We start from the raw sequence: 23569 nt of genomic DNA on the forward strand, positions 1-23569 counted from the left end.
CAAAAAAAACATTAATTGAAAATTAACAAAAGTCTATTTGGTAAGAATTTGTTTCGGTGCCTTTTGTGTTTTTATTTATTAAATATTTCTTTTTGCATCATTTAAATTTTATTTAACGAAAATTGCATAAAACCTTTCCAAAGATATTAAAAATACACAAGGATTCGTAAAATTTTTTTCTTAAGTTTCTTAAAGATTATTATGTTTTTTTTCATTTTCGAATATTGAAAAACAGTAGGATTTGTTTTTACTAAGAAAAGTATATATTAAGTATATTTTTCATAATCTATCTTCCCTTATTGGTGCAATTTATCCCCTTTTTCTTATATGGCTTTGTATGTCTTTTCGAATTTCCAAGAGTCCAGATTTTCGAGAGTGGGAATCTAATAGTCCCTTTTCATTTTGCCTGCCTACTCATGCTCCTCGCTAGAGTGAATGTCAAGATTGTGGTTTGTTCGCAAAACATAAATAGTTATCAATTGATGTGTGAATTGCTCGGAGTCCAAACAATAACAAGAATATTTTGAGTGTAACATCTTTCACTGTTCTTGGAACTCTTGCTAGGATGTTCTAGTATTTCATCTCAATCTCAAATAGAGAAATTGATCTCTCACGATGAAGTCTTTTCATTAGTTGCCGTTATTAGCAATATCAACAATGTTGATATGGCAATTTTGAGGTATCGAGAATTCAATGACTAGAATTTCTAGGGAAAATTGTCCAAAAAATCCCAAACCTGTTGCATTTTAGCCAATTCTGTTTTAAACCTTTCAATTTTGCAATTGAGTCACAAATATTTTCATGTTTTGTCAATCAAGTCCTAAACCTTTTCACGTTTTGCTAATTTCAGCTAGAAATCGTTGACGTGGACGTCGGTAATGCTACATAGGATAGCAGGTGCTGACGTGGACAATTTTTATAATTTTTTTAAAAAAATTGAATGACTAAATTGATAAATTGTTAAAAGATTTAAGACTAAATTAGCACTTCATCAAAAGATTTAGGACTGGATTTGCACAATAAAAAGGTTTAGGACTAAATTAGCACAATTGAAAGGTTTAGGACTATACTGGCTATCATACAATGGGTTTATGACTTTTAGAACAATTTTCCCTATGCACGCATCACGCTTTTCTAATGCAAGTGCAAGCGTTGTGGATGCAAATTATGTCGCGCTTATCGATCGATTCATTTGAAGTTGTTTTTTTTTTTCTTTCAAATAAGTAAAAAAAAAAAGGCATGGAGAGACGACGAGCTCAATATCTCCTAGAGCATTATTACCATATGGGTTGAACATGCCCCGAGAAATGTTCATTTTGAATCATATCCTATGAAGTTTCGACCCAAAAAAAAAAATTCATATCTATCAAGTCCATTCTTTAAGTGCATGAATCTGTCATATAATTCACAAAATTAGGACATACCACTGCAAGTGCATGATGTAGCTTAACGCTCGACACACAAACCGGCTAGAGACTCCCTCTCGACATGACCCGTGCTTGGGTCGTGATACGGGCCCCAGGGTTGGGCCTTCAAGTTGGGCCTATCATACTTTTTCTCGGCCCACGAGGTCCATCGGGCCGGCCCGGTTTTAAAAGAAAGAACGGTACTTGGAGGTTTCATCCGCCGCTACTAACCCGAACACACACTCTCTCTCTTCTCTCTCTCTCTCTCTCCGGCGCGATCGATCTGCTGCTTCGAGAACCTCCGCGGGCCATAGCCGTTTCCGCCGGCGATCGTCTTCTCGAACCTCCGAGGTCGTCCGCGCAGCGAATTCCACTTCGGCGTTTTTGACCGTGCATCTTCTCCGTGTCTCTCGGCGCTCGTCGCATCGTCGGGGCCGCGCGCTCTCGAAGAAGAAGAAGAAGAAGAAGAAGACGCTGCCCAACTTCCTGCTGCTCGCCCCGGCGGTCGCGTCGTCGAGCGTGGAAGGAGGAGGGAGAGGAAGGAGGGGGACGGGACGAGACGGGACGGATGGAAGAACTGTGTAAGGCTATGGACCAGCACATGGACCAGATGGCGGATCTCGTCCAGAAGATCTCGGCCGAGCTTCGATCCGGACTTCGTCCTGCGTACGATAACTTCGTTGGATTCTTCCACGCGATTGATTGGAAGGTTTGGGTTTCTGCTTCTTTTCCCCTTTTTCCGTTGATTTGCATTGCATCACTTAAATAGAAAAAACCTTTATGGTTCTGGTGGACTGATACAGTACTGAAATTCGTGCAGCCATTTGTAGTGTTGTATTGCAGAGACCGAAAGGAATTGCATTTTCTGGTTATGATTTACTTTTGTCAATTTAAGATCGCGGTTCTTCGTATATTGTTGATGTAGGTGCCGTTTTTTTTTATTTTTTTACTTTTTTATCACGGGGAACTTATACTTCTGTGTCATTTTGCATCCTAGACTTTCACAACCTATGTCAATTTTGCTATAAACCCATAAAGTCAGCATTTTCTAAAGGCGGAATTCAATTCCTTTGGAGCAAATGAGACGTGACGTATAGCTTTGGAAATGAATTGGCTATGACTATCCAGAAGAACTGTATGGTGCCCATTTTCGTCCTCTTTTTTCTGTATCGCATTCTTCAGAAGTGATTAATTTTCACTGAAGCAGCATCAACTGTAAGGAGGCAAACTAATATGGAGTGCAAACATTAGGTGGCAAACTGTGTATTGCCCTTTTATCACTGTGCACAAAATGCTGCTGTCAAGCTTGTACATATAACCCTTGTTTGTAGAGGTTTTTAGAGGCAACCTCTATTTAGCTGAGTTTTCGTGGCAAATTACATTTCTGTTTTAAATAGTAATACTGGTCTGGAGGATGGTCACTGGTTTTATTATTGGATTAATGTATATCTAGATGTTCGGCAATTTGGTGAAAACTTTTGCTTCCCATATCCTGAACAATACATGTTTTTGTGGATATCCGACTATGCTGTTTTAGAAATGTTGGACACGACACCACCTATTGGCCCTAATATATTGAACCCTTAAAGCAATTAATTAACTTCATCTTGGATGAGCTAATATTTAACCTAAGTTGGTGATTAAAGCATTTTTATATGATCTGTCAATCTGTATGGATGCCGTTAGAACCTTCATATGTTGCTAAGGATATAGAACATGTGAATTTGCTCGCCTCATGATAGTGGCCAAGTGCTCTTGATGACTCCAGATATCATCAATTTTTGTTGTTATCACCTTGCCTAAAATTTTCACTTCTGTTGATATTTATTTCTGAAATAATGTTGAAGTTCACTCGGTGTTGATGGTTAAAGTTAAAGCACTGTTTCATCATTTTATGATTATTAATGTTGTCATTTTTTTCAGGAACCTTGGTTAATTGGCTTAATCTCATTCCATATAATGTTGCTGATAATAGTAATCATCTCAAGGAAGAGTGTCAACTTCCAAATGTGTTTATTTCTCCTGACATGTAAGTGTTCTAGCAAAATGCCCCCTATGAGTTTTTTCAGCACTTTTGTGCTATAATATGAATGATCAGCATTAATTGTGATTTGATTCCTCATTTTCTTAACTTTTTGCCATAAGTTGATGTTTCTGAACTGTCTCTCCTTCCATCTTGGGGTTCTTATACATGACAAACCAGTGAATAAATGGCATTGACATTGGCAAGAATATGACTCGCATGGAATTGTAAAACAGTCAATGCTCTTTTAAAAATGACTTTTTTAGGTCAGCTTGTCCTGGTATGGAATCTGCAAAGACAGAAATCACAACGCTCCTTGGCAGTATGTTCTTGGTCTGGTCTGAAACAACTGGCCCTGGCTTTACCAAATTCGGAATAGTCCTGACTATATTGTACCCCTTAAGCCATAGCTTTACTAGTGGAGATTCTCTACAGCCCAGGAATGTTTGTCGGAATGGAAATGCATAGATATAAGTGCAAATACAGATTTACATTATTAGTTCTGTTAGTTCATTTTAGAGGCCAACTGTCCATGCTATTGTTCCTCTTCTATTATAATCCACCTCAAGGGTAGAATATTCTGCGCTTCTTTAATGTTCAACGGCTTCTCCCGGCTGGAAATCTTTGCACGTATTTGAGCTTGAAGATTCTGTTTTCTGTTATGGCTGAATGGTAGTAACATAAGTAGGCCTCGCTGGTACTTATATTTCTGTTCTTTTGGGGATTTCGTCCTTAATATTCATAGTGAGCTTTCCCTTTATGTGAAGTAAAGATGTATGGACTTAAAGATGCTACTTGATCTATTTCTTCTTTACATGTCCAAGTGAAGTCACGCCTTCTTCACACAACTTCTTTGTAGCTTGTACAGAAGCAACTCTTGTTCCTCTCTTCTAGAATCTTTTGTAGAATTTCTCTTGAAACCCCGACATATGCTTTCACCATACATATGTTGACATCCTTGTTTGTCCTTGCACATTTCCACCAATGCTTGCAGCAAACATTATGCTTCCATTGTCGATCTTCCCATCATAAACCTAATTCGGCTCTTTGAAACATGCATTTCTTGTCCAAGCCTCCCGCCAACTTGACAGCATGACTCATCTGCTTAGTTTCTTCATCGTCGGCACAATTCTCAATGTCGTGCGAGCATTCATATGTATGAGGTGTCAAAGCACCCTTTCATATACTTACCAAGCACTTCCTTCAATGAGACTTTTCTGAAAATACAGTAACCCATCTCCTCCATAATCTTAAACAGTTTTATCATGGTTAAAGCTACAATTTGGTCTGACCATATTTCCATTCATCTTTCCAAAGCCTTAAAAATTTCATCCTCTGAAAGTTGTCCCGCAGAAAGTAATTCCTTGTCCACAAAAAGTAATTCCACATTCTTGCAAATTACTCGATATAAAGAGTGTTTCTTAATAACACTTTATGGGAAAGCTTATGAAAATCTCTTCACCATCTACTTGATACATTTTTTTCAAAATGAGATGCTCATTTTATGCTTGTGCAGCTATTATGTGCCCTGGTGGAAGAAAAGATATGATTCCTTTAGTTTATCTTGTACTAAGTCTGTTTTGAACTTCAAGTCCTGTTTTTACTGATCCTGTGCAGTGAGTGGCGTTTATCTTGCTGAGAGGCTGAATAAATTTTTGGGAGACAACTGGAGGAGCTTTGCAACCCAGAACTATTTTGATCCGCATGGACTATTTCTGTCAACGCTCTGGTCAGGGCCCCTACTGGTTATTGCAATCGTGATCTTGGTATGTGTCTGCACATCATTTCCCTCCTACTCAAGTATTAAGATATAATTCTTTGTGGCAGCTGCATCTGTCTGATTAAAATATTACTTATATATTGCAGGTAAATACGCTTTTTTCGTTGTGCCATCTGATTGTTAGGTGGAAAAAGGCTGAGCTGAGACATAGAGCTAGGCTTTCTCGTAATAAGCAGGACTGACTTTTTTATTCTGCGGTAGTTACTGAGGTAATTCGAGGCCTGATGCATCAGTTTCTCCTGAACTTGTTATATAGCTCAAGCACCCCCAATACTTGACGTGCATGGCTTATGATCATAACATATGGGGAGTGAATCTTGTATCACAAGCCTTTCTGTCTGAGCTTCTCTTCGTGCGGAGTTAGTTATGGTTGAAGATTTTTATACTTGGATCTCATTCGGTTTTGGATGGTGTAACATCATACTTTGAAAAGTCTTGTGCTCACGTGGTGTTTCTTTTTCTGTGATGTAAAGCATCTCATCTTGATAGCTGAGCTGGAACTATTGCACTTTGGGAATCATCTAATCAGGAAATTTGTCTCTATCTTGAACTTAATCGCTGTTCTTTTGTTTTTCACGTGACCTTTTGTATGGTTGACTTAATTCGTGGTGCATTTTGGTGAAATTTATGAATATTGTGGGAGGCAAACGGGTCATTTACTGCTTGCGGTGGTGTATTCTTTTTCTTTTTATTGTTAAACAACAGCAGTCAGCCTGACTATCGATGCGGTGAAAACATGTCTTCTGGGGGGAAGTTTTAACTTTGAAACCTGAAGGTGAGCATTTTAAACGAAACTTCTTTGTGTGGTATTAATCACTCCCATATTTTCATTCACTGCGGTTAAACAGTAAGGTCATGGTTATTTCACTTAACAAAGCTGGCTTCGGGTCTTGAAACCAAGTTGAGAACGATTTATGAATCACATATTGAGGAGCTGTTAGTGGACTTTCGGTTTAGACAACTATTTAAGGATCAGAATCTGAGAAAACTTCCTTCGATCAATTTTTTTTTATCGTGGATTATAAATACGGACATCATCCACTTTTTTATTTATTAAATGTATATGCGGGTGATATTCAAATTTGTAATTTGCAGACCTGAGAGGAAAGGCATGGAGGATAACATATATGCTGTTTTATACTGTCGCAAGGGCAACTTCTTAGTGTTCTATGTTCATCTTGTCGAAGGTCTCATGTATTTGCTTTAAAGAGCATGTGACAGCCATTTAGTACATGTTCAACCGATATCTTTCAGCCGGAAATTATCCCCGATTCCAATGCTTCAACAGCCTTTCGATGCATATCCGTCATAATTAACATAAATTTCATACCGTACATGCCCCAATTCTCATCATTCTATGAGGCCTCAATCATGGTGTCGCCAAAGTGAATGTTTTTACGAGTGAAAAAGAGCGAGAATAACAAAAGAACAAGCGAGGAAGAGAAGGGAGTGATGAAACACACGGCTGTTCTCACACAAGACATAAATAAAGGGCTGCGCTGAAACACGAACAATGGTTTACTTTGGGCTAAACCGGACGGAAGAACAGTAAAGTGCGCCGGGGATATGCTTATTAATGCGGCTATGGCTTTCTTCTTATGGCCAAAAAGAAGATGGAGAAAACAAGTTTGTTGGAAAGAAGAGATGCATCCCATCTATATGTATCTACCGTCAGTAGCTTTTACAATACACAGAATATCAAGCTCAACTTCCTTGAAAACATATGCACCATCAACAGCACAAAATTAATGGGTAACTGGACCACAATGGAAGTCACTTGAACCAAATGAAATCAACTGCACTCTGTATAACTCGATTCTGTCAAAAACTAGTTGCTCCTCCACGGAAAGATATACAAGCCTCATGGGGAAGGCGCGGCAGGAATTAAAAAAATCCCCGTTATACCTCTTGTGGTTGGATAAGTGGAGTTTGACTGAACTGTATTTTGGAACCAGATTGCTCCGCCAAATTCATCTTCTGCTTCAATCTCTCCCTTAAACATACCGCCTTCCATTGTGCCAGGTTGCCAAAAAGATGTCCCGCAACTCTCCGCCTCAACATGCTGTATCTGAAGGAAGTACAATGATGAAAAGCAAGAAATTAAGCAGTGAAGCTGCAAAATTAGTTATGAACCGAATATCCTAGAAGAGACGGAAAACTTGATATTTCTAGATTAATGAACCAGCACGTCTTGATACATGCATACATAGGATGGACATGAGTTCATTGGGATGAAGACGAGAGGATTGCCAGTGTCCCTTGAGTCTAGAAACAGAACATATGGGTCTTAAATCAGCATAAATAATTTGCAGAAGATATGCCTTGCTCCACCTTTATTAGCTAATGCAATGGGGCTGACTGATTTGAAGTCTAGACTAAGATCGATTGTAAAGTCTTGTTTAAATGACACGTAAACAAAATCAGCCTTCAGTAGCACTAGAACCTTGGTATTGAAGGTCTTATGGGTGATATTGCTAACCAAAACACCAGACAAGTCTCCAATCTTTTCCCTTTCTGGTTCTAAGAAAATAAAATGGGCCAACATCTACAATGAAACATCATCCGAGCATAGGCCAAATCTGCAAAAGAGGTTATATAGTAACTCTCCTAGAGAGGTACTAAACTAACCTTCTGAGGCTAAATTCTTTGGAGGATGATGTCTATTGTGATGATGGAGCTTTGCCTCTTCCAGCAATGTTAGGAAGGTAGATAAATTTCTTGAATCACCAGCAGAGTTTCTTTCAACCAACCACTCCTCTTGAAGAAAAACATTGACATCCCTGTGTAACATATTGTTTATCACATCCAGGAGCATTATAACCTGAAACGAACTACTGAAGATGTGGAAGAGGAACAGAGAGGACGAGAAAAAGTTTACCTCCTCAGAGCTAGAACTTCATAATTTCTTCGCAGATAATTTGCATACTTTGTTAGGGCTTCTTGTGCATATTCCTTACCCACAGTTCTTACTGCTGCAGCATTTAGCAAATTTTCCAATGATCCATGTTTCTTGAGCAGCTTGACGGCAGTTTTCCGACCAAATGCTGGAACCAAGTGTTGGATTCCCGGAACACCATCAACATCGTCACCCAGGATGCATCCTAAGAAATTTTCCAATAATAAGTTTTCTGGAAGCCCGAGAAAGAAAAACAGGCCGTGTTAAACGGAATGGCTGCGTGGAGATAATAAATCCCATTGTTGTTACCCAGTAGAACATAACCATTCATCTAGATCATAGTGTTATCACCAGTAGTGAAGGATGACTAGTGATCCGATTCTACACTTAAACACCCAAAAGAAAAAAAAGCTGCAGAATAGAAATTTGATTATCGTTTGATCATTTGTAAACTTAAAGCCTGCTTGTTTCCATATTTTTAAAGCATAAATTAGTTATATACTTTGATTTCTAAAAACAGTGATGTAGCACATACTTACTAAGGCTCAGATCGGAATCCGGATCACAGTTATACTGCTCAACATAGTGTTTCAGAGTGTAAAAGGACCAGCGCTGTAACTCATCCACAGGCATAACAATCTGGACATATTCAGATATCAGCTGCTTAAAATCTTTATCAGGAGAGGCAATGACCACTCGATATCCTTTTTGAAGAGCTTGCTCCACGAGAGTAGCTACGACATCATCTGCTTCGTGGTCTTCAACTTTAATGACCTGAATCACTTCATGTTACTACCAATTGAATTCTCGAAATTTTATTCACTTAAAAAAAAATATTAGTAACCATTGAGATGATCAGGAGACGGCCCGGTGACACAAAAAAAGCAGCCCTTTATATCTCTGGCACTCATGCTTTCTGATAACCAAATGAGTCTATATTCACTTTGTCATAATTACATAATCACTCCCAAACAGGATTAGTGCTCTAATAAGTTGATGATATAAACTTTAAACAAATAAAATAGAAAAACCTGAATTCATCAGGATCTTTGTACAAGTCCATCAAATAGATGGAGTTAACATTGATAAATTCCACAAGGAATACATAACACATGAATATTTAATAGACAGTTTCAAGTTTGTTCCTTTTGGTAGCGAAGGAATCACCCAATCAGAAAAGGAAATCTAGAGACTTGAATATTCTACTTTCATGACCATGGGTGGATAAATGTTTGAAATGTGCTCACTGTAGGGTTTAACATATCAAGCAGATGGCTCTGTTTCTCTTCACATATAGATCATCATCCTACCATAGATATGGGATCCAACGTAATAGTTCCTTTACAAAAACATTCTCGTCAAAGTCACTATTCCCCAATACTAACTCAGCATTATTTAGACATACAACGATTGCAATAGTTCCAACAGTTACTGCCACAATTCAAAGGATTAAAGTAGGTTCCAAGGCTTACAAACCGGCACATTGCATTCCTTAAGGAAATTTACGACGAATCGATGAGATCTGTCCACTGAGCTCCGTGAAGATCTTAGCAAAGGCGACCCATGCTGCCTTGAGAATTTCCTCCTCTGTGCTTTATACGAGGGTAACAACCGTCTCCGATGCTCGCTGCCCCTTTCCCCATCAAGAACCTGCAGGCCAACATCCTCAATCAAAAGTCGGGATTAACGAAAGGAGGACACGGACGGAGGCGACTCACGGCAACGACAGGGTCGTCGCGGCTGACTTGAGAGAAGAAGAGAGAAATCCAGCGAGCGAAGGAGCGCAGGCTGGGAGCGCTCCCCTCGTAGCACAAAGGGTTCACGTCCAAGAAGAAGACCCTCTTCTTGCTCGCCTTCATCTTTGCATTCCCCCCTCCTCTCGTCCCGTCACCAAGACTACTGGGTTCGCCTTTCGAGGAAGATTGCTCATCAGCTGTTCGACGGAATGACACCGAGGGAGAAAACGCCGCCTGGATGCTCCGCCTTCTGCTTGCCCTCGTCGTGCCGCCGGTCGCGTCTGCTCTGATCTTCAGGCTCGCGGAGAAGGGAAGAGACGACGGCCACGGCGTCACGCTCGGTCGAGGCCTCACCTGCACCGCCATCTCCATCTTCTTTCAGCTCGAGCACGCTGAGCGGTGCTGCTTCAGAAGAACGGAAGTACAGAATCACGGATGGGTTTAACTACTGCAGGAAATTCTCTCTTCTAACGGTTGAATTACATTTCCCCCCCCCGTATTTTGGCACGTATTGGAAATTATCCCCCGACTTTTTTTAAATTTCTGCAATGTGTCCTCCAAATGCTTGAATTACATTTTGCCCCCTGAGTTTTATACACTTATTTAAGTTGCTCCTCGTCTTCTTTATTTTTTGCAATTTCCATGCCAAAGCTTTGATGTCCTCTCTAGTGTTTTAACTTTGGCCAATCTCCATAGAAGGCAACTGTTAATAATTTTTCAAATCTAGCCCTTACTTTAAAAATAATCCAACGGATTACCAAACTTTGAATTTCGTTTCCATTGTAGCGTTCGGACTCCGTCCAAATTTTCGAATGTATGGTGTAATCGACCAAAATTGTATGTCATTTTCAAAAAGATGACCTCCTAGAGCTTGCAATATTGGGTTACACATAAAGCAATCAAAGAAATGTAAAGAAAAATCCTAACATTACATGACACCGTACAATCTACAAATTTTATTTATCAGCACAAATTAAAGTGTTTATTCTATAAGGCAATTGTTTCTCTTGTCAAATAAAAGATACGATGCTTCAGTGTTAGCATCACTTTATGAAAAACATAGTGCAAATATCAAATGCTGATGCAGCATGACAATGTACCAAGCTTCATTATTAAAAGTACCAAATCATTAAGAATACTTTACATTGATGAGTTATTCTATGAACATGACTGCTGTGACGTTAATGGAGGCCACGCACAACTTCATGCAGGTACTAGGTGAGAGCAAGACGACCCTCGCTTTGGTAACCTAAGTCGATCTCTGGTGGAGATTAGATAAAAAGAAATTGATCAGAATCTGAGTTGAGTTGGCTTTGAAACTCATTTCTTCAACACTCTCGGGGGAACATCAAAAAAAAAAAATTGAAAAGTTAAGGGGCAACTTTTTACATGTACCAAAACCTGACGGTAAAATGTAATTCACAGTGAATTGTAAGGCAGATTTGCAGTTCATATGAAAGCTAATCAGTTGCGTGACGAGCGCATCACCCGAAACTCTAGTTGAAAAATCAATGTCATGGGGGGACATTGCAATTAATTTCAAGACTTCAGGGATAACATTACGACCAGGTGTTCAAAAAATTTCCACACACCTTCTTAACATAAAAAGTTGACAAGGAATTTAGAGGATTAGTAGTGTTATAATACTTTTTGGATTAGAAAATGAGAGAATCGAGCGTTGCGAAAATGAAAAATATTAAAAAAAAAGAGGGAAAATAAAAGAAAAAAAAGAAAAGGAGAGAGAGTGTTACGAGGGAAGAGGGGACAGCCAATGCTGACAGCAAGAGTCGGCTCCGATCAAACCAAACTCAAAGACGCACACCCCCCACATCCGTCATCACTTTCACCGGTAAGGTTGTTGAAACCTTCGCCCGCTTTCGATGCTTTCGAGGACAACCCAGACACGACCTCGACCGCGACCACGCCCCAACATAATACACGCCCCCACCATTTCCACGCTCCCATCGCCCCCGCACCCTTTCATCCCTCTCTCTCTCTCGCGCGCTCAAGAACGGAGGAGGGCCGAACACCCGCCCCGAGCTGACGCATTTTTCTTGAAATGGCTCGCCTCCTCCACACCGCGTTCCTTCCTTCCTCGCCGTCCCTCCGCATCGCCCGCAGCAACGACTCCCTCCCCGGGCACCCCCGCAACGGGCCCAGAACCGCCGCCCCCGCCCCGGCCCGATCCAAGATCCGGGAGATCTTCATGCCCGCCCTCAGCTCCACCATGACGGAGGGCAAGATCGTCTCCTGGGTCAAGTCCGAGGGCGACAGGCTCGCCAAGGGCGAGAGCGTCGTCGTCGTCGAGTCCGACAAGGCCGACATGGACGTCGAGACCTTCTACGACGGCTACCTCGCCGCCATCATGGTGGAGGAAGGCGGGGTCGCCGCCGTCGGCTCCGCCATCGCCCTCCTGGCCGAGACCGAGGACGAGATCGCCGAGGCCAGGTCGAGGGCCGGGGATGGCCCGCCCCCGTCCTCGCCGCCGCCGCCGCCGCCCGCGCCTTCCGCCGCTCCGGCTCCGGAGCCGCGGGCCGAGACCGCGGCCCCCGCTGCTCCTGTCGCGAAGGCGGCCGGGACGGTGGCTGCGGGTGCTGGTTCGGCCGCGCACCCGGCTTCTGAAGGGGGCAGGCGCGTTGTGGCATCGCCGTACGCGAAGAAATTGGCGAAAGAGTTGAAGGTTGATTTGGGAATGTTAGCGGGCAGTGGCCCCATGGGGAGGATTGTGGCTAAAGACGTGGAGGCGGCTGCTAACGTGGCTGTGGATGCAGCAAGTGCGGCCGCAGCTGCTGCCGCAGTGGCTGCACCAGTGGCAGCTCCAGAGAGGAGTGCCGGAATTGAATTGGGCACGGTTGTTCCGTTCACGACGATGCAGGGTGCGGTGAGTAGGAATATGGTGGAGAGCTTGAGTGTGCCTACTTTTAGAGTTGGGTACACTATCACCACGGACGCGCTTGATGCTCTTTACAAGAAGGTAATGTTAGGACTATGATAGTAATAATCCGCTTAGCCGTTCATTTTGGATTGCCGTTGACAGTTTGTTTGACAAATTATGCATTTTTCTGCATGAACTACGAGTTGATCTTGGAATGACTATTCAGTAGGCCGTGTCATTAGAGAGCAAAGTTTTGGATTAAAGTCGTGATTCTGTCTGAGCTAATCTTATTTTTGCGGTGTTGCATTGCTTATAGTATGGTGCCTGGTGCTTAGCTGGTATATAGCAGGTGAAGTGTTAACGTACCTGATGGATGCTTACACTGTGTCTCTTGTTTTGAGTGGTCTACTTTGGTATTGTTTGCCAATAGATACATGTGTTGTTGATGATGTTGTGATGCTCTATGTCTTCTAGATCAAGTCAAAGGGAGTCACGATGTCAGCATTGCTTGCTAAGGCGACAGCACTTGCATTGGTTAAACACCCTGTCATCAATTCTAGCTGTAAGGACGGGAAGAGCTTTACATACAACAGTAGCATCAACATAGCAGTTGCTGTTGCTATAGATGGGGGGCTGATCACACCTGTGCTTCAGGATGCCGATAAAGTACTTTCTGTTTTATTATTGAATTGCTGGAAATTTTGGGAGAGCCTTACGGTAATGTACTGGTTTAGGTGGATATCTACTCTTTGTCAAGAAAATGGAAGGAGTTGGTTGACAAGGCCCGAGCCAAGCAACTGCAACCTCATGAATATAATACTGGTGAGTACATAATTCATTCCTTTCACACATCATCTTATGGTTCCCTTATTTATATGCACAATTCTTTCTGTGGTCGTAGCACCTATTAATCCGGTTGGATCTTCAAACTTTACTAATGCTTGTGTTTCTTTGATTTGAGATAAAATGTATTGAAATGTAAGTGTTGTTGAAGTCAAAGAACTTCAATTACCGAGCTTAGTTATTTAGGGCAGTGCCCATAACTAAATGGTCTGCACACGACAATTCTTCCGGAGTAACTTTTCATGCTGGGGTGCAGTCAGATAGATGGTCAGGGATTTGAGAGTTTCTTTTACTGTTGGACTAAAGTAAGTTTCAAAATCTAAAATTCTGCTGACAGCTCGAACAGACCTTAGTTTTTCTTTACCATGATAACAGAGCTAAACAGTTTAATGGTGTGCTTATTAACTCTGACTGGATATTCTAAACTAAAGACAAACCTAAAGAGTAGTCCCATGCCCAGAAAGAAGCATTGACGAGCTATGCCTCTGGATGACAATCAACTTATATAAGCCTGGAGATTATGGAAGCATTCAGGAGTTCAGTTCATGCTATTTTAGCTTATTTTGTAAAATGATGCCAAGTATTCGATTTTTCTTAATGTACTCCTGCGTTCTTGCCAGTTTTACCAAATATTTACAAAAAGTGGTTGCGATGAAAGAATTAAAATCTTCTATACTTCTGGAGATCAGGATATGATTGATGTTGCTAGATGAATTTCATGGTGAGTAATTGTTTCATTTGCACAATAAGAAGATATCCATAACCCCACCATAAAAAAGAGTGTTGTGGCACCTCACTATAACAGTGTTTCATGTTGAGGGGTTCATTTCATAGAGAGACAGATGATTATTGCAATGGGCTAATGGCACAATTAGGGTAGTGAGGATTGTCTTTTGCTTGCCTTTGCGTGCTTGGTTATAAGTTGTTCTCATGTGCTTATGCACTTGCTTTGGCCCTAGTAGAAGGATACAATGAGAAAGTGGTAAGAACAAATCATGAGAATTCTCTTTTGCTTGCCTTTGCGTACTTGGTTATAAGTTTTTCTCGTGTGCTTATGCATTTGCTTTGGCCCTAGTAGATGATACGAGGCAAGAACAAATAAAACCGATTCAGATATTTGTTTGCTTGATGGCAGTTTTTCTGAGATTAGGGTCTGCTTATTTTATCTCTTGATTTCCTTAGCTGCTGAGAAAAGTTGGTGATTGTCTTTACGTTTCCGGTATCTGTGGACTCAGCTTATTGTTAGTGGTCTGTGCCTGTTCTAAGTTCCCAGAAGGTCCTTCCTTTCTCTTGGCTAGCTCAGGCTTGGAGCATTCCAAATTCCAAGGTTTCCTCTTTTCAATGTTTTGCACTCAGTCTTGAAAGCGGGGTATGCCATGACCCCCAACTTGAGTTGTGATGTCACTTGTTTCCCTCGGGTTGATTTTCTAGTCTCCGCAGTGGCAGCAGAACTGTTTCACTGGCAGACTGCAGTATGTTTGTGCAAACTGAGTGGGCAGAGTTTCCGTACTTCACTAAGAAATTTTTAACTTCTTTGCACCCTCTTTCGTGCCAGGCCCTCCACAGTATTTCTTGGTCAGTGGCCTGCTCAACGTTAATATCTATCTTTGTGATTTGTTTCTTATCATCGTTAGTCTTGTTAACAGGTACCTTTACTCTATCTAACCTCGGAATGTTTGGTGTTGATCGGTTCGATGCCATTCTACCCCCTGGAACTGTGAGTACTGTTCCATAAATCCCTCTGGCTTCACAGGAAATGCATTGAATGGTGTAAAAAATTGATACATGCCTTTATGCAGGGAGCAATCATGGCTGTTGGTGCATCCCAACCCACAGTTGTGGCCACAACGGATGGTCGGATTGGCATGAAGAATCAGATGCAGGTAAAAAAGACATCTGCTTATTATTCTTATGATTGGGTCTTTATGTGTAAGTTCTTCCAGCTTCATGCAGTATTTCTAACATTGAGCAAAAATAAATGATATCAGGTAAACGTCACAGCAGATCATCGGGTAATATACGGTGCTGATTTGGCTCAGTTCTTGCAGACTCTGGCCAAGATTATTGAGGACCCAAAGGATCTTACCTTTTGATTGCACATAATTTGAAAAACATACCTTTATGTTGTCTCGTCCAATTTTCTCAGAGAATGTTGGTTGCCCCGGAAACTAGTTTTGTCCTTCTTTGATTTATCAAATTTTGGCATCAACTGAATCAATTCATGCAGAAGGTGAGCTAATTTGCTTGATTGAGCTCCGTATACTGAAGTAGATTCCACTGGAGCAACGGCATATTGAGTTGTGTCACACGGATGTCTTGAACAAGCTTTTGATCAAGTCATGCTTCGTCAGTTGCTGTCTCAATGAATTGATTTTGGCTATTAGTTTCGCCGGTTTGTATGATCACATTGGTATGCTGCAGGATGAACCTGTCTTATGAGGATATGAAACCTGCATCTGAATTCTAACATGATGCATATTGCTATGTGAAAGAAGAAGAAGATTGACCTTTCTTGACCTCATTAAGGACATATATATATATATAGATTGACGTTTCTTGACCTCAGGAAATATGTTTCTAGAAAACAAAAAATAGGTATTTACTGAAGTTTCTAATATGGCAGAACTTCCCTGAACTAGACACCATCCCTGAAATAGAAACCATCTCGGCGTGCTTCTTTTCGATTGACGCCCACATTTTTTGTGATTGATGCTGAGAACCTTAATATTGCAAGTGGAAGGTCCTACCTCCTCGTGGTATTGTGTAGCAAATTAGTATGGTCATTACACATTACTTGGAGAAATCCTATATTAGTCATCAGAAATCCTTGCATTGTTGGAAAGATGAGATCGGGCCTCCTTTTAAGTGCAATACCATGGCAAAGAGGGGATGTCCAAGGTAGGGCTGGTGGCTATGATGATTTGAAACAAAGGTAACTTGTGCCAGAAAGTGCAACTACATGAACCGTCTCCGTCTTTGCATAAGAATTATACGAGTTCGATAGAGTACGTGAGTACGTTTGGCATGGTTTTTGTAAGGTCGACGGAAAATTCGTTCTGCATATCCTGTTGCCACCAGCCAGAGCAGAACCACGGACCCCGCACCGCAGTCAACAGCACCTTGAATCCTGGCAAGCTGACTTAAGACATCAGAGGCCAGACTTGGGACCAAATGGCCAGACGCAAGAACCCCGAGAAGCCGCATCTGGGCTGCTGTCAGTCTGCCTCTACTCTTATTGATAAATTATCTCTTTTCAAAGCTTTATGATTTTCTCGTCTATACATGCCAAACAAACGATAGGAACATAATTTTGTAAATCGTTTTCCAGGAATAGGTTTTCCAATGAAAGCATTGTCCAACCGAAAAACAAGTTTAGGGAAACCAACAGACTCGGAGAGAGCTCGTAACGATCAACTTTTGCATTCATTCTAGTGAGTTTGTAACAATTTCAGGGGTGGATGTACTTTTCACCTGTTGCTATAACTGATGTCAATTTCATTTCACCGGGGAGTACTCAAAACATCCCTACCACAGTGTACCTTAGAGTCTAGCATGTGATTTTGAAGATTGCAAGCAGAACTCTCCAACAGAGCCTAGTTCATCAAGAGTTCAGTTGCCTAGGAAATCAGCAACGAAATTCCTCTCTCCAGTCAGGCTAATGTCTCGACAACTAATCGATGCACCCTAAACCTCCGACGCGCACCTACAATCTCAGCGATTTTCCGTGGAATCAGCCTTCATGCTACACATGATGCTGAGATAAACAGAACTAAAACAGTTCTTTAAGAAACTCTCCCATAATATGGGGAAGGCTGAAGAAGGCTAATATAACTTGAATAAGCTTGAAATATTATCAATTACAACACCAAAAATTTTGCCTCGTCTTCCATGAGAACGCCCTAGAACTTTTTACATGACATGACGGGCTTACATCGAACCAGGTATGTAGCTGCAAGATAAACCGTACTTCCATCTATTTCTTCTCTATTACAAACCATATCACACAAAACGGGACTTATTAGTTTACAACAAAAAGAAAAAAAAAAGGACCGTGCTTTTTCTGGTAACCTCGTTTACATAAGCAGCAGTGCATTGGCTAGACAAGGATTTACCTTGCATTGAGAAGCATGCGGAGAACACTCTTCATTTTTGGCCTTGAATCAGGAGATATACTGACACATGCCAGAGCAACTCTTAGAACTGCAAGCATCTGGCTCCTCACGGTGAGGGATGTTCTACTCACACTAAAATCGAGGATGTGGTCCCACTTATCTTGCTTCGAAGTGTTAGTCGACACCCACTTAGTTAACTCGTTTCCCTGGCTACACGCTGGCTTCCCAGTGAGCAGTTCCAGCAGCATGACGCCAAAGCTATACACATTCCCAGCCATCGTTATCCTCATTGTGTAAGCATACTCTGCAAGCCACCGGATGAGAACAACTAATGGTTAGTTTTGAGGCCAAAAGGCAACCATGGCATGGGATGAACCAGATTGACTATTGATAAGAAAAGCTTAATGAACTAAATCAAGCAAATCCAACACAGTAGAGAAAAAAGACGCTGACTATTTTCTTTTGATAATTCTTAATGATGTGTAACTTTATCGAGAAAGCGCAGTCACCTTGAGAAGGTATAGCAAATTGCTAATTGATGAAAGTAATGTTAAAAGAATAAGTAAAATTCAGAGTAAATCACCTGGAGGTATGTAGCCAATAGATCCTGCTACAGTAGAGAGACTGCCTGTGCTCTTTGATGGATCGATTACCTTACAGAGCTCAATATCTCCCACCTGAGGTTCCTTCAAGGACTTGAGCAGAACAGTCCTACTTGAAAGATCGAGCAGGAGAATTGGACCAGAGGAACAATCATGCAGAAACGCAAGACCCTGAGCCACTCCTACTGCAATACTGTAACGGCTCGCCCAATCCAATTCGCTCGAGCTGTCATGCAAAACGTCGAAGAGGGTACCCTTTTGCGCATACTCGTAAAAGAGATACCCACTATCAATAGTCAAGACATAGGCTAAAGGGGTCATGACATTCGAGTTGTTTAACTTTCCCAGGACTTCTAGCTCTTGTCCAAACTTGTCGTGGCTACCCAATTGGAATATCTTATCACTCCAGTTAAGCTTCTTGATATAGTATCTTGTTCCAGATGGCATGGTTGCTTTGTAGTAGGTTGAAAACCTGGTCTTCAAAACAATTTTCGTTGGATCGGAAACTTCTTCCATGGCTTTGGTGAAGTCTATACTTGATCTGTGGATGCCATTTGAAGTCAACAAGCTGCTGTCGATGACTTGAGGAAGAGGAAGGTTCTCGCCTAATTGCAAGTGCTCGTCATTGACACGGTAAAAGCGTTTTGATACTGATATAACAACCACTGCAACGACCAACATGGCAAAAACAGCAGAGGCCAAACCAGTAAGAACTGGCACAGCAACAGAGTTTCTTTTCCGCACGACAGAAGGCCTCGGTGCTGTCCCATTAATGAGATTCATGTTTCCACTAGCTTCCACTTTGACCACATCCCTAAACTTTGGAAGAACACCTGACAGAAGATTATTGGAAAGTATTAACTGTGTCAGGGCCGGCATCTGAGTAAGATACATGGGAACTGAACCTGAAAACCGGTTGTCTGAGAGATCCAAAATCTCTAGGTTTCTTAGCTGCGAAAAAGTAGCAGGGATGGTCCCATCAAACAGATTACTACTGAGGTTTAAAGCAATCTGCAAACTCAGTGGCATGGTTGGGATATGCCCACTCAGTTGATTTTTCCCCAGCTGGAGTTCTAATAAACCTTGTAATCCCCCAATTGCAGCGGGTATTGAGCCATTCAGATTGTTGTGCTGCAAATTCAAAGTAGTAAGGTTCCGCAAGTTTGTAAGGGAAGATGGAATGGTACCACTCAGCAGATTCCAACTGATATTCAACTGTGCCAAACTCGCTAACTGTGCAATTTGGCCTGGGATGACCCCATCAATGTTGTTAAACTGAAGCTTCATGACTTGAATACTGCTGAGATTTCCCAACTCTGGTGGTAAGGGACCAGTCAGATTATTCTGCGCCAAACTCAACAGGGCCAAACTCCGACATTTGCCCAGTTCAGGAGGTACCGATCCTGTCAAGCTATTATTTTCCAGTTCCAAGTAAGTCAATTTCTCGAGGCTTCCCAACGAATCAGCAGGGATCGTACCAATAAGTGAATTGCTACCCAGTCTCAACCTGAACATGTAAGGCGATAGATTGTTAGGTATTGGCCCCTCCAACTGATTGTACGACAAATCCACATACTGCAATTTTGGCGGCGACAAAAGGTCGGACGGAATAGACCCACTCAGCTTATTGTAGCTAAGATCCAAACTTTTGAGAGACCTCGTTAACCCACTGGGAATTGGGCCGCTGAATTTATTTTGGTTCGCAGAGAAACGGGAAAGGGTTGGGATATTAGCTAGACTTTCGGGGATTTTTCCACTGAGACGATTGGAAGACAGAACCAGCACCTCCAACTTTGGGAGCTCCCCTAGTCTGTCGGGGACAGAGCCTGAAAGCCGGTTCTGGCTAAAATCAACCAGGGTCAAACTCTGATAATCTGCGACTCCCGCGGGGATTTCACCGTCGAATTCATTCGCCGAAAGCTGGAGCTCCTCCAGAACCCTGGACAGTTTAACTGGAACTGACCCGTCGAACTTATTCACACTAAGATTCAAACTCCTCAACGTGACTAACCCGTCTAATTTTGAGCCAGTGCTTCCCCGCATATGATTATAAGACAAGTCCAAGAACTCCAACCCAAGAAAACCAGTAAAAGAAGGCAAAGGACCTACCAACGCATTCCTGCTGAAGTTCAACCGCTTGAGCCCACCAATTTTTCCACAAGAAGTGATGAACTCATCAGGGAGTGAGCTCAATTGGTTGTCCGACAGATCAAGAACCTGCAAAGAATCAATCTGGCAAATCACAGGCAAAAAATCGGAGGAAGCGAGAGAGAGCCCAGAGAGAGAGAGCTCGATCACGGAAGAGTTGTCCGGACTGCATGTGGTCCTATTCCATCCACACGGGTCGGGCTCTTTGGTGATGTTCCACGATAAGTCAGAACTCGGGATTTTCTGGGAGAGATCGATCATGGCTTCCAGCTGAGGTGATGACAGCTTAGAGAAGGCCAAAGGGTAGAAGGAGAAGGAGAAGACGAACAAGAACAAGAGAGGGACGAGCAAAGCATTGCCATGCGCGCACCAGCCCATCTTTCGGTTTCTCTCGACACGGCAAAAGGCCAAGAATGGGCAGCACGAGAGATGTCGCAGCTAAGCCTCGGAAACCCAAGAGCACGTATATAAGGAGAGCCACAGCAAGAGCCAATATCCGGCTCAGATAGTGGGAAAAAGAGAAAGATAAAGCGGAAGAAGGAGCAAGGAAAGAGAGAGAGAGAGAGATGGGTCAAGAACAAGAAAATAGACGCCCATCAAGAAAAAAAAGGGGGAACGAGAAGAAAAGAGAGCGCTTCGATGGCGTAGGTTTTGGGTTTGGGCGGGGGGTGGGGGAGGAGGTGGTGGAGTTGACTGATGCTGCCAAAAGGGGAGACTTTGACTGACAACAGTTGCGCGACCCTCTCCTCCCTCTCTCTCTATCTACGTGTGCGGTTCCCTGTGCTTTGTACTTGATCTTTGTTCTTGATCTTTGTTCTTGTTTTTCTTCGTCTTCGGTCGGTTTGACCCGTTGGGACCGTAAAACACACTTCGCCGACGACCCAGCTTTTCTGAACTTCGGGCGAGTCGAGTCAATAGCGACGCTGACGGGTCCTCGCCGTGGACCCCACCACCCTTGACTTTTTTTTTCCTCTCCTTTTGTTTCCCACCTCTCCCTCGTCTCTCCGTTCGCCGGGGGGGGGAAATCGCCGGCCTCCGGCTCCGGCCCTAAGAACTCCGGCCACTTGACGGTAATGCCACGCGACGATGACATCAATGGTTCCCGAACATTTCTTTCGGCGATTTCTAAATTAATTTTCATGATCGAGTTCTTGAACTTGGAGAGAAAGATAGGGTTGGCTTCCGGGTGACTTCCACGTCAAATCTTTCGTTATTTCGACCCAAAGAGAAAGGGAAGAAATATATTGATTGATCTGGAAAAAATGACATAACAATTCGTATTATTATTTTGACCAACATAATGGTTCGTGTAAAAAAAAATGACGTGATCCGGCAATACACTTAACGAAAGGATAATGTTGAGCAGATTTATAAAAATTAAGGAATTAGATTGAAGTTCAGGAATCACATTGAAAATTAAAAAAGAAAAATTGAAGGACTGCCCGTGTTATTGCTCATTATCTTCTAATAAGCATAAGGCGGAACTTCTTGGTTCAAGCCCATCATGGATGAGATATGACAATCGCCGTTTAATCCGTGAAGCTCGTATGGTCGATAACTGTGATTACCGTGATCCATGTGAATCTTGATCAAGTCAAAGATATTTCTCAAATAAACTATAGCGTAGAGATGAGAGCATCTCGAGCGGATTGGTCTCGTTCGGTTTCGTGGGTAGCTCGAATCTAAGTCTCGATCACGGTCTTAAAGTCCCGTTCATTCGCGACGTGTGTTCCGGGGTCCATTCGATGTATGATTGCAAACCTTCAAACTTCATTAAGCCGTGATACACTTTGGAAACACTTGTTCCTCGTCTGCAATCGTTTTCTAATGTTCGCCAGTATAGTTTATCAATCTCGGCAACGTGTTGTCATGTGTAACGAAATGATGATGCATGTTGGTTGAGTTAGCTGAGTATAACTCATTGATGTGATTATCTCGTAACAAGGCTAGATCGGTCTCTTTCGATTTGTATACAAATTCAGACATGTTCGAATGATGTTTCGAAAAACGGAAATCAATTTCCGCACTCTCCTGATAACACACCATCGTTTACCACCATTTATCTACTCTGTAAACTATAAACATGCACGATTACCAGTTGCACCGCCACCGTTGCCGACCACCGCGCGTCCTTGAACCACCGTACTAAGATACCATCATCATCATTTTCTATAGTTCACAATTCATGATGCCGTCCCCGCCACATCGCATGGAACCACCATTAAGAATCCATAGCCACCACCAACCACAACACCAAGGGCATCTAACCTTCAACGCGACATGAAACTAATCTTTTTCATCGCTTCAGACATTGTTGTAAACGGCCATCCAACCCAACCCATGGCCACCGTGGTTGGGTTGTGACTAGATTTGGGGTATATGCTGAGCAGGATCTCGAGTCGGGTCAAGCGCAATCCTGTTGGTTTTGGGTCGGGTCGGGTATTATGAAAGTCCGACCCGACCCGACCCGACCCATTGACACCCCTCAGGCTTCACTGTGCCCAATGTAACAGGAATGGAAGAAGAGGAGGAAGAAAAGAGACGGACAGAAGAAAAAGGAAATAGGAAATTGTGAGTTGGACCACAAAAAAGTGAGAAAATATTCGGGCCCAAACTAGATTTCCAGCCCACCATCAGCGCCAGTGTGAGACTCAATCCACCGGTAAAAAGCCATTTTCCATGCCAAATAGACAAAAAGAATTTCCCACTCATTTCCAAGCCACCACAAGAAATTACTTCTATTGAACTGAAAAATGACTTATCTGAAAAAAATTTCAGACGCACCAAATTTTCTGCAAAATAAACGGAGAGAAAATTTTTTAATAAGGGTTTGAAGTGGGTATGTTTTATCAAAAGTGGGCTTAGAGTGGAACCTATCTCAAATTAGGACTCGAAGTGTCCACTAGTCTGAAATAAGAGCCCAACTCATCGGCCGGTCAAATTTTCGCCGGTTGGCGGGCATGTGTCTCCCACATGGAACTTCCACTCTAAACCTTCTTTAAAAGAAAAAAAAAACATCATCAATGGAAATCTATAAAAACCTCCTTGTATGCGTCCTTGATTCGAGGATATCATCCACGTTGGTATTTTCTATTATTCTCTTGACAGCAAGGCATGATTTTCCATGAAATTATACGTTTTAAGTACA

At 42.2% G+C, this 23569-nt stretch overlaps 4 protein-coding genes across 5 annotated transcripts; 2 read left to right on the forward strand and 2 right to left on the reverse strand.

Annotated features, from left to right (window-relative positions):
• Window positions 1-1637: 1637 nt before the first annotated feature.
• Window positions 1638-5764, forward strand: LOC115681597 (uncharacterized). The gene is made up of 4 exons (XM_030605585.2): window positions 1638-2115; window positions 3330-3435; window positions 5047-5195; window positions 5296-5764. The coding sequence occupies exons 1-4, from the start codon at window positions 1975-1977 to the stop codon at window positions 5389-5391; spliced, it is 492 nt and encodes a 163-aa protein (XP_030461445.1). The 5' UTR covers window positions 1638-1974; the 3' UTR covers window positions 5392-5764.
• A 1072-nt stretch (window positions 5765-6836) lies between these two features.
• LOC115681596 (uncharacterized) lies at window positions 6837-10289 on the reverse strand. Of its 2 annotated transcripts, none has more exons than XM_030605584.2 (6): window positions 9824-10288; window positions 9582-9755; window positions 8645-8879; window positions 8088-8310; window positions 7838-7989; window positions 6837-7277 (listed from the first exon to the last, which is right to left on the reverse strand). In XM_030605584.2, exons 1-6 carry the CDS (start codon window positions 10211-10213, stop codon window positions 7264-7266), a joined length of 1188 nt encoding a protein of 395 aa, XP_030461444.1. In that variant the 5' UTR covers window positions 10214-10288; the 3' UTR covers window positions 6837-7263. The 2 variants fall into 2 exon arrangements, with proteins under 2 accessions (XP_030461444.1, XP_056167544.1); XM_056311569.1 differs by lacking the exon at window positions 6837-7277 and adding an exon at window positions 7410-7729 and having other exon boundaries at window positions 9824-10289.
• Window positions 10290-11649: 1360 nt separating this feature from the next.
• Window positions 11650-15865, forward strand: LOC115681598 (dihydrolipoyllysine-residue acetyltransferase component 5 of pyruvate dehydrogenase complex, chloroplastic). The gene is made up of 6 exons (XM_056311568.1): window positions 11650-12815; window positions 13191-13382; window positions 13451-13538; window positions 15206-15276; window positions 15359-15442; window positions 15548-15865. The coding sequence occupies exons 1-6, from the start codon at window positions 11901-11903 to the stop codon at window positions 15650-15652; spliced, it is 1455 nt and encodes a 484-aa protein (XP_056167543.1). The 5' UTR covers window positions 11650-11900; the 3' UTR covers window positions 15653-15865.
• Window positions 15866-17387: 1522 nt separating this feature from the next.
• Window positions 17388-20799, reverse strand: LOC115681595 (probable leucine-rich repeat receptor-like protein kinase At5g63930). The gene is made up of 2 exons (XM_030605581.2): window positions 18255-20799; window positions 17388-17975 (listed from the first exon to the last, which is right to left on the reverse strand). The coding sequence occupies exons 1-2, from the start codon at window positions 20797-20799 to the stop codon at window positions 17668-17670; spliced, it is 2853 nt and encodes a 950-aa protein (XP_030461441.1). The 3' UTR covers window positions 17388-17667.
• Window positions 20800-23569: the final 2770 nt, after the last annotated feature.

Source organism: Syzygium oleosum, unplaced genomic scaffold (genome assembly GCF_021117445.2).
Source record: "Syzygium oleosum isolate NSW1041296 unplaced genomic scaffold, Sole_v2.1 Sole_v2.05, whole genome shotgun sequence".
NCBI lineage: Eukaryota > Viridiplantae > Streptophyta > Magnoliopsida > Myrtales > Myrtaceae > Syzygium > Syzygium oleosum.

Coding starts and splice junctions, on each gene's coding strand:
- LOC115681597 (XM_030605585.2), top strand. CDS start 1,975: ATGGAAGAACTGTGTAAGGCTATGGACCAGCACATGGACCAGATGGCG. Junction 3,436..5,046: donor GTGTTTATTTCTCCTGACAT/GTAAGTGTTCTA, acceptor GATCCTGTGCAG/TGAGTGGCGTTTATCTTGCT. Junction 5,196..5,295: donor TTATTGCAATCGTGATCTTG/GTATGTGTCTGC, acceptor TATATATTGCAG/GTAAATACGCTTTTTTCGTT.
- LOC115681596 (XM_056311569.1), bottom strand. CDS start 10,213: ATGGAGATGGCGGTGCAGGTGAGGCCTCGACCGAGCGTGACGCCGTGG. Junction 8,311..8,644: donor GGATTCCGATCTGAGCCTTA/GTAAGTATGTGC, acceptor AAAATTTCTTAG/GATGCATCCTGGGTGACGAT. Junction 7,990..8,087: donor GAAGTTCTAGCTCTGAGGAG/GTAAACTTTTTC, acceptor TATGTTACACAG/GGATGTCAATGTTTTTCTTC.
- LOC115681598 (XM_056311568.1), top strand. CDS start 11,901: ATGGCTCGCCTCCTCCACACCGCGTTCCTTCCTTCCTCGCCGTCCCTC. Junction 13,383..13,450: donor TGCTTCAGGATGCCGATAAA/GTACTTTCTGTT, acceptor GTACTGGTTTAG/GTGGATATCTACTCTTTGTC. Junction 15,277..15,358: donor CCATTCTACCCCCTGGAACT/GTGAGTACTGTT, acceptor GCCTTTATGCAG/GGAGCAATCATGGCTGTTGG.
- LOC115681595 (XM_030605581.2), bottom strand. CDS start 20,799: ATGGGCTGGTGCGCGCATGGCAATGCTTTGCTCGTCCCTCTCTTGTTC. Junction 17,976..18,254: donor TATTGGCTACATACCTCCAG/GTGATTTACTCT, acceptor GGTGGCTTGCAG/AGTATGCTTACACAATGAGG.